The following is a 15,709-nucleotide window of genomic DNA, read 5'->3' as shown; positions in this document are numbered from 1 at the left end:
AGTCCTCTTCATTCTCTATGCTGAGTCACCTCTTGGTACCAGATATGTACACAGCATCAGGACACATTTTGAGACAAAATTCCAGTGCTAGTGAACATATGCATAACTACCACCGAATTAGATACAAAACATTGACTTGCGTTCCAGATTCTTTCTGTTCTGCTCCCACATCTCCTGGATAGCAGGTATCCAAAAGTCAACGTGGTAGAAGACTTAAATCACAATCTTTATCATCTCACAAATCTCTCTCAAAATTAATTTATATCAAGAGCGACAGTCAGACGCAAATTTCAGTCTTTCAAAATGCCTATTGTTTTCATGAAAAGTTCAAAACATTTTTCCCTTTTCATTTGAGATTATTAAAACCATTTTACTATGGATTACGCAGCTCAGTACAGGCCCCTAGTAAAAGACTTCATTGCAAAATTGCCATATGACTGGGAAACAATGGCTTCTTTATTAACAATTTAAAGACTCTTGAAAAGAAATGCTGTACGAATGAAACACCCTTACGGAAAGGTTCATTGCCATATTCTGCGCTTCTGCTGTGTAATGTTTTACAAATTGCATCACCTTGTGAATAGTAAGAGTTAGTTCTCAGAGGCTAGAGGCTGCTTGCATGCCAGAGAAGTTAATATGTAACAAACAACGCAGGAGACCTTTGTTCAGAATGTGACACACTGAAATTTCACACTAAGAAAATGCACTCTTTTTAGCATCTCTATGCTTTCCAGAGTTATTCATTCACATACTTAATTAGCGTGTTTGTCATGCAAAGTTTGAGGCACCAAAAAGATTACTTTTAACATTTGCATCTTTTAATAAAGAACTCTAGTTTTACAACTTATTATTGCTTGGTGTACTGTTGCCAAACAGTATAAAATAATAAATAATCAAATAAGTAATGTTTTACACTCATATAAGGTCTTTTATCCCGCACTGTTACACAAACCATACACAGCAATCAACTCATCCATCACTAAAATCAACCTCCTCTGGGGTGGAATGTGCCAGCCATTTGACAGCACACCAGAATCCCTATGTAATGGTTTAAGATAGAAAGAGAAGTGCTACATTGAAATTTCAAGTTGGTATTCAACAAGACACTGCATCAAACACACTTCCCCGTGTGAAAATTGCCACTAGATATTTAATGACACCACATGGGCAGTATTATGTTTTTCCACACTCAAAGAGCAACCACACACCATTACTCTGAATGACTTATTTTAGATCAAGAGAAACAACAGAACAAGAAAGAACAAAAGAAAAATTTCTATGAGAAAGCACAATGTGTGCTGCCTCCTTTGGACCCTGTGTGACAACTTCGCGTCACAGATTGGCAGCAGCCCCTATGTACAGCAGACTCCTATGAAATTACAAGTGCAATACATCAAAAACTCAGTCCAGCAATTATATGCACCACTGGCATGATCTCCAGCTGCACAGCAGCTCCAAAAACCATTGTGACACTAAGCACCCCTGTAGTCACACCCTACACACTATTGTAATTACATTTGTACAAAATATGCCTTGTGAGGTACCGTTTGAATACTAATAACTCACTGATCATTAATACTCTTGTGTGACATATGTACGTGATGGGTACTAAGAGTTATGAATATATGTTGGAATTATAACTAAAATGTGTTCAAGCCAGGCATGCAGTGGGAGTTGGTAAACAAATCTGCCCAGGTTTTGAATACAAATGAGACAAGCTTGACCAGAGACAATAGGATTGCAATTTACATATATGGTAAAAAGAACCAAAGCTCACAAGGTGGTTGGGGGTCAACATGTCTGCATCAGCTTGGCCATCAGGCAAAGACAATGAAGGTGCATTGGCATGCCAGATAAACAAAGCGATTAAGCTAACGGGGAGTGGGGGGAGAGAAGCATGTCTACAGCCAGTAGGAGAAAGAAGCTTGGTCTGAGTTTTACTTTTCAAAAGAATCCCTTTCAAAGGTTTACTGATCTATAAAGATGGGGGGGATGGGAGGGGTCCGAATTTCAAGCGATAAGCAACTGAATCCACTGATTGTGTACAAGTGCATCAAGTGAGGTCTTTCCTGAAAGCTAATGACACATTGGTGATTAACATCATTATGAAATGTATGTATTAACTCTATATAAGGAATTATGACTACTCAATGATATGAGGCTGTACAGTCTGTCCAGACAGGAGGGGATGTCACAGCTATCTCCTATGTACCTGTCTCCTACGTAAATAAACCTTGGGGAATCAGAAACAATGGAAGCCCTATTTACATGGGAATCATACAGCGGGGATTGTCAGTGTACAGGAAGGGAAGAACAGAATGACATCATCATCCTGCCTCACGAAACAAAGTCATTGAGCTTTGGGAGATACAGGCAAGGACAGCTGCCGTCATTAGACAGACACGAGGGAACAGAGCGCTTGCAAGCTGAGAAAGATGGGGCCTTCAACCAAGGGGGGGGTTGAAGTTTCTGGAATTAAATATAGGTGAGAAACCTGCAGTAGCAAAGATCATTCCCCCTAAGACGACAAGGGAAACCAGCACCTTGTAGTTTCGTGGAAGGTCCTGACTGACGGAAAGTCAGCCATGGCTGGGAAGAAGAATGACTGGTGAGAGGAACCACCTTGAACAAAGCCTGAATCTTGCTAGATTAAGTTTTAGATGAGTGTTTTCACTTTTATTTGCTTGTAACTCTTTTCGAACTTTATTACTTCCACTTAGCATCACGTAACCTATGTCCTATTGTTAACAAATGTTTTATTTTGCTATAAACCAGGGGTAGGCAACCTATGGCACAGGTGCCGAAGGTGGCACACAATCTGATTTTCAGCGGCACTCACACTGCCTGGGTCCTGGCCACTGGTCTGAGGGGCTCTGCATTTTAATTTAATTTTAAATGAAACTTCTTAAACATTTTAAAAACCTTGTTTACTTTACATACAACAATAGTTTAGTTATATATTACAGACTTATAGAAAGAGACCTTCTAAAAACGTTAAAATGTATTACTGGCACGCAAAACCTTAAATCAGAGTGAATAAATGAAGACTCAGCCCAGCATTTCTGAAAGGTTGCCAACCCCTGCTATAAACCAACTCACTGTGGTGTTTAAAGGAAAGGATGTATTCACCACAGTTAAGTTAATTAGATGTGATGTGTTTTTGTCTCTTTAGAGGAACAGATGACCCTACTATTACCTCAGGGCACACAGTTTTGGGGTAATTTGGGACTGCTAGTCTGTTGGGATCACCCTGCAAGTAGTGACCAAGGCTGGTGGAAGCCAGAGTGGGACTAGAGACAGGCTGCTGGGGTCAGAGGAGTCAGAGCTGATGACTCAGGGCTGTCTAGCACACAAACACTTGGGCATGACCTGCATATGTTGGTGGGCTGGTTGTGAGCGACCTAGTTTAGGAGCTACAACAACAAAGCACTGTGAGGCAACCAAGGTTACAGAGCAAGTGATGACCCAACCCCTCACTACTCTGGATTGCACCCCTGACTGTGACAACCATATTGCAGTATTAGTTTAAGTATTGACTTCAAGGGATCAATGCTTCCTTTGAATCTCCAACAACATGACCTGTAGGACCAACTTGATGAGAGTCATCTATGGTTCCTCCACAAAGTACCTGTCCAGCCCAACAGTGCTCAGCTTATGAGATGATCACGGTAAAAGGTGGTACCTTCCATTTCTATAAAGTTGGATCACAATTAGCTGAATTTCTGCCATCTGAACCTTGATAACAATTGTATCTGTGTATCCCACTGTCTATCAAGCAATTGTAAGCAATTGGTACAACTAAATGGTGTCACTTATTGTTTCTAAGCCATTTAACCAAGTCATTTAGTTTCATTGCTATATGCTGGACAAGAGAAAGAAAGGTTATTTGTTAGTAGCAAAGATTCATGTAGATTGTCAATACCCAGCCCCACAATTGGGGATCTCAGGGCATACTTGAAATTAAAGATAGAAAACACTGTAATAAATGGCTCTCTCAGTGGACAAATGAAGAACGCTACTGTATGAAATCAAGGCATCTCACTTCAAGAGGTCATTTACATGCCTGCAAGAAACTAAGTATGGGGTGAGGACAGGGAGGAACAGAGGCACAGACAGGGATTGAGGAGGCTCTGTTCAAATCCAGTCTGAAAACCTGCCTGGGACAATGAAAAATCCCATGTCTTCCCACCCAAGCTCACCAACCAAAGAGAAACACAATTAACTCTCTGATGAGTCAACTGTGACTGGAGTGAGGTGGAGAGAGGGTGAATGGGAGGCTGTGGAGGAAGCCAGCACAATCTCCATTTTAGGCAGCTCCGAGGCTGGAAAAACGTACATTTGGAAAAATGTAAACTCGACATGGAGAGCAGTGGTAACTGTGATACTATTCAGCTAATGCTCCTACAAACACTAACAAAGAGGCTGCCAGGCTGCTTCAGATTATGTTGCCAAACCTGCAGCTGCAGGAGAACCAAAATTATGGACAATGAAAATCCCACTAGGTACCTATCTGCTTCTTTAGGTGCCTAAACATGTTTGAAAATCTGGCTCTCCATAATTAAATTTTTCAAAATGGGAGTTAAATGTTTTTGAAAATATTACTCAATGTGTGTAGAAGGGCTCAAACCCGAACTGTGAGTCTGAATGCTCTCAAAATGCAGGTATGTGCTTTGCATTTCAATCCATATCAGGATCCAAACTTCCTATCTGAAGCCAAACCTTCACCAAGATCCTAACTTCCCCCTAAACTTTTTGAAAGGTTGATCCCGGTCTGCGTCTAGATTCCAGCGCAGTGGTTCTCAAACTTTTGTACTGGTGACCCCTCTTTCACATAGCAAACCTCTGAGTGCAACCCCCCCCCCGTATAAATTAAAAACGTTTTTTTAATATATTAAACACCATTATAAATGTTGGATGCAAAGTGGGGTTTGGGGTAGAGGCTGACAGCTCGCGACCCCCCAGGTAATAACCTCACGACCCCCTCAGGGTTCCCGACCCCCAGTTTGAGAATCCCTGTCCTAACGCTTCTTCTCATTCCCACCTCAAACTAATATACTTAATTTGTGAATTTTGTGTAACTCAAAGTTACGTGATATGTTTGTCGATGGCTCTCTCCTTCTCATGAGTGGGCAGAGTTAAGGGTTGTTGGATACTTCTGAATGCTTGATTGTTGGCATGTCTAGATTTCTTTAAGACTTCATGAACTGTAAAAGTTACATTCTTATCTACGTCAACTTAGCTAAGTATTAACATACATTTAAACACTTAGTTTTATTAGTCGTACAGTCTTGGTATGTATTTTTTGTAACTGTTTTACAGTTTAGCAACCTTAATTTTAAGGAAGCTAAGTTTTTTGTCTGGGAATGTACTCTAAGCTGTATATCACATAAGCTCAACAAGCTAGTTCAGATACAAATTTAGATTATTACAGTATGGAAAACAAGATTTAGTTTCAGCTTTTCTACCTGTCAAAAAATTCCCTGGTTAGCACATTACCACATAAATGGGTCATGTCCCTCAGTTACATTGGTGCTATCCCTTGACTTCAAACAGGTAATGGACAGCACAACTGGGTCTAGTTTCTCTTTTTAGGTCAATCTTTTGAGTCACTCCTTGCTGTATGTTATCACCAGTAAATATATACTGATGCAAACGTGCAAGAATATAAACACATATACAGAGGAATAATTAAGGTCCTGATCCAGCAAGGTGAAGAGCACTTTAGATAGATTTAACTGCATCTCTCATCACCCAAATCATACCAGAAATAAAAACAGAAGTTATAATTTTATGAATGAAAATGTGCTGACTCTCATTATGGCCAATGTTTCAGGCTAAATTGCAACTCCACCCTCCTGATTTAGTCACCAGATTTAATCATTAACTCTGACTTGCTTAGTGACTGGCTAAAATGTGGAGTAGTTTGCAGAACAAAGCCAAGAGGTCAGGGTCAAACTACAGGGAGCCAGTGACAATGAACTTTTTTTTTTTTTTTTTTTTAAAGCTGCTTCCTCATTTTTCAGCCTCACAGACAGAGTACTACCAGGCAGCAATGAAAAGTTGGTGTGCAGAATTAAACTTGACTAAAAGTTATTTTACAATAATGTTTGTTGCAACACCTGGGATCTAGTTGGTCTCTCAGCTTTTCCTGTGTCTACACTTGTCCACACCTGTAACTCTGGGGTGCTATTTGTGGGAGGAAGGCCATAGTCTGCTCCACCCTAGTGGCCTTGGACTAAGTCAGGATCCTGCATCATCCAGGTCAGTGAGAGATTTGCTATCAACTTCAATGACCTGAGATCTGGCAGCCCTCAGTTACCTACTACTGTCTCTCTCTTTTAAGAGGTTGAAGTACTTTGTTCTATCTCTGGGCAAGCTGAACAGCAACTGCCCTAAATAACACTCTCCAAATCCAGTTCAGGTCACTCTTTAACCAGAGGCGATTAGTAATTTTGCAGAGGCCAGAGAGAGATATCTTAAAATAATCAACATGTGGAAAGAGGAATACCTAAATGAATCCTACTGAAATCAGGGTAGCCTGCTACTAAAGAGCACTCAAATATCAGGTGAAGAGTCTGTCACAAGGCAGAAAAGTTCTTCCTCACTCTCACAGCCTAAAGCACTCACTTCCTTCTTCCACTCAGCAAATACTGAACACATACGCCCAAGGACAAGGTGACAGGGTAATCACATGCTCCTTCTCTGTCTCAGTTTGGCTATACAAGGGCAAATGTCACAAGTCTGTATTAGGATTTGGGGATTTGCAGTTTTCCCATCTGCAAAATGGGAACAATGCTCCCTCTGACCATCTTGTCTATTTAGAATGTAAGGTTTTTGGGGCATGGATTGTCTCTCACTATGTACCTCTACAATGCTTAGCACAATGGGGACCCAGTCTTGATTGGGACCTCTAGGTACCAGGGTAATACAACCAATGAGTAATCCTCCTCCTTCTGCTTTGGTCAGTAACACATAGAATTAAAGTTTTCCTTTTACATACATACTGGGACAAATTTACTCTTCTCAGAGCAGAAGGCCACTTTTCGAGTCCCTTGTGCACACAGGATATTTGCAATAGAATCAAAGAATCATAGACTTTAAGGCCAGAAGGGACCATTATGATCATCTGGTCTGACCTCCTGCACAATGCAGGCTACAGAATCTCACCCACCCAATCCTGTATCAAACCTGTGTCTGAGCCACTTAAGTCGTCAAATCATGCTTTAAAGATTTCAAGGTGCAGAGAATCTTCCAGCAAGCGAACCGTGCCCCACGCTGCAGAGGAAGGCAAAACCCCCCAGGGCTTCTGCCAGTCTGCCCTGGAGAAAAATTCCTTCCTGACCCCATATATGGCGATCAGTTAAACCCTGAGCATGTGGGCAAGACTCGCCAGCCAGACACCCAGGAAAGAATTCTCTGTTGTAACTCAGATCCCACCCCATCTAACATCCCATCACAAGCCACTGGGCATATTTACCGCTAGTAGTCAAAGACAAATTAATTGCCAAAATTAGGCCTCTCAGAACACCCTCCAGAAACTTATCCAGCATCGTTGAAACCACAGCTTCGTCCCACTCACACCCGAAGGTCAGTTCCAACAACTTCACACCTAACGGTTAAACCGCAATTCATCTAAACTTCCTGATACCCATAATATCATTTGTCTTGGTCCACATGTACGGAAGCAAATAAATCCTCCCCCTCTCTGTATTGATTCCTCCTAGAATTAAGAGAGCAACATATCCCCCTCAGCCCTGGTTGCTAAACAAGCCAACTCTGAGTCCCTTTAATACGACAGGTTTTCCATTCTGATCATCCAAGACCATTCCGTACCTGTTCAAAAAAAGAGGGAAAGAAAAAAAAAAAAAAAAAAAAAAACAAATTATAATAAAATTAAAAAAAAATAAAAAAAAAAAAAAAAAAAAAAAAGGAAAAAAATAAAAAAAAAAAAAAAAAAAAAAAAAAAAAAAAAAAAAAAAAAAAAAAAAAAAAAAAAAAAAAAAAAAAAAAAAAAAAAAAAAAAAAAAAAAAAAAAAAAAAAAATAAAAAAAAAAAAAAACTGCAGTGAAATTCATCCTTCTTAAACATGGGAGACCAGAACTGCACACAGTATTCTAGATAAGGTCTCACCAGTACCTTGTATAACGGTACTAACACCTCCTCATTTCTACTGGCAATACTTCGTCTGATGCATCCCGAAACCGCATTACCTTTTTTCACAGCCATATCACATTGGCAGCTCATAGTCATTCTGTGATCAACCAATACTCCGAGGTCCTTCTCCTCCTCTAACTTCCAATTGATTACTCCCTACCTTATAACAACAGTTTTTGTTATTAATCCCTAAATGCATGACCTTGCACTTTTCACTATTAAATTTCATCCTATTACTATTACTCCAGTTTACAAGGCATCCAGATCTTCCTGTAGATTTCCTTGCTGATCACTCCCATCTTCCATTCCTTGTTGGCTTTCTGCTTTTCCTTAATCACCTCTCTGAGATGCTTGCTCATCCAGCTTGGTCTACAACCCCTCTCTATGAATTTTTCCCCCTTTCTTGGGATGCAGGCTTCTAATAGTTTCTGCAACTTTGACGTGAAGTAATTCCAGGCTTCCTCCTGGGATTCGTCAGGGAAGGGCACGTGAGATGTAACAAATACGATTGCCAAGGAGACCCAAGCTTAGAGTCTGCCTGGGCTATGAGATGAATGAGCACATATGCTCTCAGTTTGGCCCTGCATTCTTTTGCGACAGCAATAGCTGGCTCCAGACCACCCCTCGGACAGACCAAGGCCTACAGGTAACTCATTCCAGGCAGACTTACTGCCTCTGGGCTTGCAGCCTATGTTCCAACAGCAAAATCTGGCAGAACCCAGGAGGTAAAATGAGTTCATGTCCTATTCAGCCCAAAACAAAATGCACCTATATAGAGCAGGGGGAAAAAAATGAAATAAAAGCTCATAGGTTTTCCTACCATTATTTTTAACATTAGTTTTGAGGTTTGTCTTGCAAAGTCTTGGTTGTACTTAACATTTCACTTTTTGCCAAAAATGTAGCAGAAAACTTTGCTACAAGATTTCCACATTTTGATACACAATTTCTGGAAGTGACTCAGCCCAGAGAGAGACACACACACACACACACACAGGTCAGAGCTGGAGGTGAAACTCAGGAGTTCCTGTGTCTGTAACCAGATCACTTCAGCACACCTCCCTCAGCTGGATGGAGTGCAGGAATTTGCATACTGTCAGGTTATAGAAGCCAGGGCCTTGTTGGTGGCAAGAGTAGAGGGGCATGCATTTGGGGAGCTCATTTTCTAAACAAGGATCCCAGGGAGATGATGCAGTGCAGAAATAATTCTACACCAAAAGGTCTTGCTTTTATTCAGGTAGAAAAGTGACTGCTAGGGTCAAATTTCTCCTCCATTTGGCATTACAAGGGATTGTTCTTATATTGGCATGGGAACACAATAGGCCAAATTTATCTCGGGCATAATTCCATAAAAGTCAATGGAGTTATACCAGCGATGAATTTAGTCCAGTCTCTCTCTCAGCTAATCAAGTAGCCAGCAATGGCACACCAAGGTTTCATGGTAGCAATGTCTGTAGCATCATAATAGTGGAACGCAAGCAAATTTCCCATTGAAATGTATGAAACTGACTAGATCCTGCCAGCTTCACTATATAGTGACGGGGAACCATGAGTGGGACCCACAAATCTGTCTTCCTACTGGAGAATGAATTCACTGTCTCTGAAGTTCACCTAGTCTGAGGCCCAAAATATTTGATATTATGTATTATTAAAATGCTAAATTATCCACACACATAAAACCCATCACCATCACACTTTTCACAAGATCAGTGGTTTGCCTCAGAGTCTTGACCAAAATTTCCCCCTGCTTGTGTTGTGTGTCATTTGGTTGCTACACTCCACTCCAGCAGTGGCTGCACTTCAATGCAGCTATACAGTATATATAGAGATTTAAAGCATTTTGAGATGAAAGGTGGTACATTAATATTATTATTACAGCAATAAGGGTCTAGTCTGCGCTATTGAAAGACAGAGAGTTTGGAGATTTGCTATGAGGAAATTCGTACTAGCCCTCTCCATCTCATCCTCAATAAGCTTTTCAGTGCATTCCTTCCCTAGGATAAAGCGAATGCGTATTACATCACTACTATTTCATCAGGTATGACAAGCAAAGTGGTTGTATGTACGAGGACCATAAAACCCTTCAGGAGGTTCTCTTTTATTTCTGCTTAGCTGCGTTTTCAGTTAATTACAAAACTGAGATTGAAAAGAAGAGTTAGAAATGTATGCATTCTAGGAACCGAAAAGCTCTAGTAATTTATAAAACAATGTCCGCTTGCCAAGGAATCAGAATGCCGTATTCAGTGTTTCATTACATTAAACATGACATTGATTGATGGTCTTCATTATTATTGCTTTAGCTTAAATTGTCATAGGAGAAACAATTGACAGGTGCGAAGCCATGTTGTGGGGCCAAATGCGCCAATGATAAAAATGTAATTTAGAAGAAGAGGAATGTTTATGGACTGCAAAGCACATGCTCAAAGTAAGAATGAACATGCTATGAAAAAGCATGCACAAGTCTGCAAATACACTGCGGATTCAGAGGACATCATCAATCACGACAGTGGTGTTTGACTTCATGTAATTAAAACACTAAGGGCTGGTCTACACTACGGGGGAAAATCGATCTCAGATACGCAACTTCAGCTACGTGAATAACGTAGCTGAAGTCGAAGTATCTAAGATCAAATTATTCACTGTCCTCATGGCGCGGGATCGATGTCTGCGGCTCCCCATGTCGACTCTGCAACTCCGTTCGGGTTGGTGGAGTTCCAGAATCGATATAAGCACGTTCGGGGATCGATATATCATGTACATCGATCCCGGAGCAATCGATTGCTACCTGCCGATACGGGGGGTAGTGAAGATGTAGCCTGAGATAGAACTTCAGCCTTAAAATTTACTGGGGAGAAGCAGGGCCAGATTCATTAGTATTCTCCAGCTTCTTTGTGCCACTTCTTTCATGAAAAGCAGCCAAGGTGCATTGGTGAATCTGGGCTATATTGTTTAACAATATACATGGAAGTCTGCTAGATATACTGAAATGCCTGTCAAGACTGGGTGGTTTATCTTCAGGGCTTAAACCCTTTCTCTGCTGATCATTTAAGGCTTTGGTTGCCCCCCAATCTTAGGGGGAGGAGGGATGATACCCTACTCACTTTCTGCTTGTTAAAAATTTCACTGATGTATGGCTGGGTGGCTCAGAGTATTAGTATTATCATGGAGACTTTCATTTCTAGTCACCAGTTCTAATCCAGCCCACATAAGCAGTGACCAACAGCTACCATTTGATAACTGATTGGTGCTTTATGACAAATTAGTTTGCTGTCTTAGCGCTGGTATACACTTGAAAGTTATAACAGTCAGTTACAGGTTTGATCTTTTTATATTTTATTTCTTTTTTTACAGATATACCAAGACAAAACCACAGTATAGCAGTACAGTTATTCCCCTTCCCATATATAGGAAGATTTCTATCAGTAAAAGCACTTTTATGCTTTTGTGTACTGTACGTGTACACACCACTTTAACTATACTGGAAGAGTTAATGCAGAGGTCTCAAATTCAAATGACCACGAGAGCCACATGAGGGCTAGTTCATTGGCCCGAGGGCCGCATCACTGACACACACACCCTCGCTGCCCCCGGCCCTGCCCCCACTCTACCCCTTCCATGAGGCCCCGTCTCTTCCCACCCCTTCCCCCCCGTAGCTCCCATTGACCAGGAATGGGGAATGGGGCGGGAAGGTGGTGCCTGGAAGCCAGGGCAACACATGAACGGAGCCCTCTGCTCCTCCTCTTCCCCTGCCACAGGGACATGATGCCAGTCGCTTCAGGGAGCAGCGCAAGGCTCGAGGGGGGCAATCCTGCAGCTGTAGTTTGGCCACCCTTGGCCTGGAGGTAGGCTGGGAGGGTGGGCACGAGCTGCTTAGCAGGCCGCAGGAAATAGCCCCGTGGGCCGCCGCATGTTTGAGACCCCTGAGTTAACGGAGTACAACTTTCTAGGCCTTGCCTACACTACACATGCTTTGTCAGTATAGTGATATCAGCAAAACCTCCTAATGCAGATGCAGCTTTTATGCCAAAAGAAGGCATTTTTCCATTAGCATAACACCACCACCTCCCTGAATGACACTCGCTATATTGAGCGAAGCATTCTTTCGGTATAGCTGTGTCTACACAGGGGTTTTACCAGCTATGTTGACTGGGGTGTGTGTTTTTTTTACCTCCCTCGACCAACAGAGCTATGCTGACAAAACTCCGAGTAGACAGGTGCCCAAAACTGCCTTAACCAACTCCCAGTGGATAGATGTTGAAATTACAAAAACACCACTATGATTGACTGAATGAATCATGGAGACTGAACTGTCCTCTCACCCCTGGAGCTAGCCTTCACTAAAAAAAATGAGGTCATGTTAGAACATGACCGTGAGTCATGTTAACCAACATGATGTTAAAGCATGACTTCGTAATCTGTGTAGACAAGAACTAATTGTTTTTAAGATTGTGTCAGCTGGCCAAGTGTAAGCCCGACAGGATAAATACTTTGCTACTTGCTATATAAAACAAAATTCACCAAATAAAGAAATCCAGCACAAAATTCACATGTACATAAAAAGAAAAGGCTTTAATTCTCCTGCTATGCTTGGTTGTATAGTTTGCTGTTTCATAGTGTTTGCTTTGGTTCCATATGCTGTCAGTTGTATTTTGTCTGAAGTGAGCTTTCTTTAATTCTAGCTTTTTAATTTTTATTGAATTTTAATGAAAATGTTAAAAGCTGAAACCAGACACTAATTACAGAATTAACACAAAGCACAGATTGATACACAATTACCCATGGATGTCTAAAACAAAGCTGATCACCATGAGGAGTTTTTGCAACCTTATGCACTTGTCACATTGCTAAACATGCTTTCAGGATAGGTCCAGCCAATGAGACGGTTCTGATGATATAATGCTTTGACATTGGTTCACTACTTTGTTCAGCAACATCCTGCAAAAGTTGTATGGGTGGAGTTCTCAAGCAACATCACAAACTAAAATTCTGCCTCTGGCTTGCTCATGTAGTTGAATTAATTTATCTTAATAAAGTCACCAGCTGTTTTATTTTTAACTTATTCCAGTACTATTATTCCAAACAACACATTTTAAATAGCTCCAGACAAGGTCGGTTCCAGGTTTTTTGTTGCCCCAAGGAAAAAAAAAAGAAAGAAAAAAAGCCAGACTGCTGCCGCCACCGAAGCAAAAAAACAACCAACCAACCAAAAAAACACAACAGAGTGCCGCCCCTTGAAAAGAGCCACCCCAAGCCCATGCTTGGAACGCTGGTGCCTAGAGCTGGCCCTGGCTCCAGAAATTGCTAGGTTTATTTTCTAATTTTAAAAAGCCCAGCTATAAAAAAAAGAGTTTATATTTGCTGAACCTTACCTCCAAAAGTCCATCCTCTGGTAAATCTGTACAGTGGACAGCATTCTGAATCTTGTTTTTACCAAAGATGGCACGCAGGGTTCCAGGTCGGAGGTGACGGGCTATTTCCTATTGAATATATAAATATTAACAACGTGTGAACCTTATAGCCATGTTACATCATAGACAGCACAAATATATATCAAGTAAAGAATTCATTGTATGTTGATTAATATATGTACAATATACCAAAAATGAAAATTAAGAGGTAAGTTCCAATTTGGACTTCATGTATGCATTGTGTGGCTGAAAAGCCATGACCAGGATGGGAACTGAAGGGTGAAAACAGTCTGGCATGAATCTAATGTAATTCATAGATTCCAAGACCAGAAAGGACCATCTAATCTGACCTCTTGTATAACACAAGTTACAGAACATTCAAAAAGTAATTCCTAAATCATTTCTTTTAGAAAAAACATCCAATCTTGATTCAAAAATTGTGACTGAGAGTCCACCATGACCGAGAATCCACCATGACCCAATGCTGAATTACTCTCACTGTTAAAATTATTCCTTATTCCCAGTCTGAATTTGTCTAGCTTCAACTTCCAACCATTGGCTCATGTTATGCCTTTCTCTGCTAGACTGAAGAGTACATTATTAAATATCTGTTCCCTAGGTAGATACATCTAGATTATAATCAAGTCACCCCTTAACCTTCTGTTTGTTAAGCTAAATAGACTGAGCTCCTTGAGTCTATCACTATGAAACCACCAGGGACTGTCAGCAGGGATAGAACTCAGGACCTTCCACAATAAATGCCTAAGCACCTAACACTTATACTAATGGAATTAGCTGTGCATATGTAGCAGGCTCTTATCCACTAGATGGATGAGTCACTAGAGATGAAACACGATCACACATACTTAGCTAATGCAGAGTGCTACACTATATCTCCTCCAACCTGAAGAAGCAGATTTTCACTTTAAATTTGACATTGTCAAAACTGAGCTCTTGATCCACCCTCAAGACCCTTCCTCTTTTCTCTGTCACTGTGGACACCACCATCTATATTCCTCCTAATCATTCAGCTCCATAACCCCAGGCACCAACATATTCAGGCTATAACTAAATCTTGCCCTTTCTTCCTTCATAACATTTCAAAGATCCGCCTTTCCTCTCAGTCCACACCCTCAAATTGCTTATTCAGGTGCTCATCTCACATCATGACTCCTGTAACCGTGCCCCACTCTAGTCCATTCAAAGCTTTGCTGCTGAGATCATCTATCTGTCCCATTGCTCTCACCATGTCAATCCCTCCGACCTCATATGAGTCCTGTCTCAACCATGCCAAATAAAAGTTTCTTGCCCTTACCTTCAAGGCCTCTCACAACGTAGCTCAACCATACCTACCTGCTCTATTATCTTATTCTGTTGTCATTTCTCCCCTCTGCTCTGCCAACAATGCAGGATTGACCACCCACTTGTCTGCCTCTCCCACAAACACCTTTGAGTTTCCTTCCATTCTATCCCGTAGGCATGGAATAACTTCCCTGAAAAAGCCACCATAATGTCACTGCCCTCTCCTCCACCTTGATGGCTATAGAACACCACCAGCTGAGAGGGGTCAGGTAGGTGATAAGCTGTGACTATTGCTACTGAATGGCTGATTTGTCTTAACAACAAAATATACACATACCAATCAACTGTGCACACAGCTAGTCTCTGGAAAAAACATGGTCATGCTACTCTTACCCTGGGTTTTCACACTCCAGTTTCATCTACCTGTTATGTCTTATCTTGAACTAAGATTGAGGGAGGGACGGCATTCAGCACAACCAACCCCAATCTGACTGAGGCCTGCACATACTTCTGTACTAATAATGGTAATTTAGTTAACATGTACCCATCTGAAAAGCAATTAAGCCATATTACGGCTGGATTGAATCTCGCTGAAACTACTTTCTTATGAGACGCTTCGTGTTCCCATTGTTATTGTGTGTATGACAGTGTCAGGTTATTGTTTACTTTGTAGTTATTGCTTTACTCTTTAGTTGTAGACACAGGAGAATACATGATGTCCTAGCTTTCCTACTCAGATTTGAACCTTAGCGTTCATAACCTGAGAAGCTAGCATGAACCCCTCTAAGCTTAATTACCAGCTTAGATCTGATAGGCTGCCACCAACCAGGAATCAGTGCCTGGTACAC

The 15,709-nt window shown here is 41.2% G+C and overlaps 1 protein-coding gene across 2 annotated transcripts in view; it reads right to left on the bottom strand.

The window, feature by feature from the left end:
• Positions 1–15,709, bottom strand: part of NME7 (NME/NM23 family member 7) — a 170,894-nt gene that overhangs the window by 14,424 nt on the left and 140,761 nt on the right. For both annotated transcript variants that reach the window (XM_075072346.1, XM_032790961.2), the window contains one exon: positions 13,521–13,628. In XM_075072346.1, coding sequence (XP_074928447.1) covers positions 13,521–13,628 — 108 coding nt within the window. The remainder of the gene's footprint in view (positions 1–13,520; positions 13,629–15,709) is intronic.

This window comes from Chelonoidis abingdonii, chromosome 1 (genome assembly GCF_003597395.2).
Source record: "Chelonoidis abingdonii isolate Lonesome George chromosome 1, CheloAbing_2.0, whole genome shotgun sequence".
NCBI lineage: Eukaryota > Metazoa > Chordata > Testudines > Testudinidae > Chelonoidis > Chelonoidis abingdonii.
Note: the sequence above shows the minus strand (reverse complement) of the source record. Positions and strands in the feature narration are given on the sequence as shown.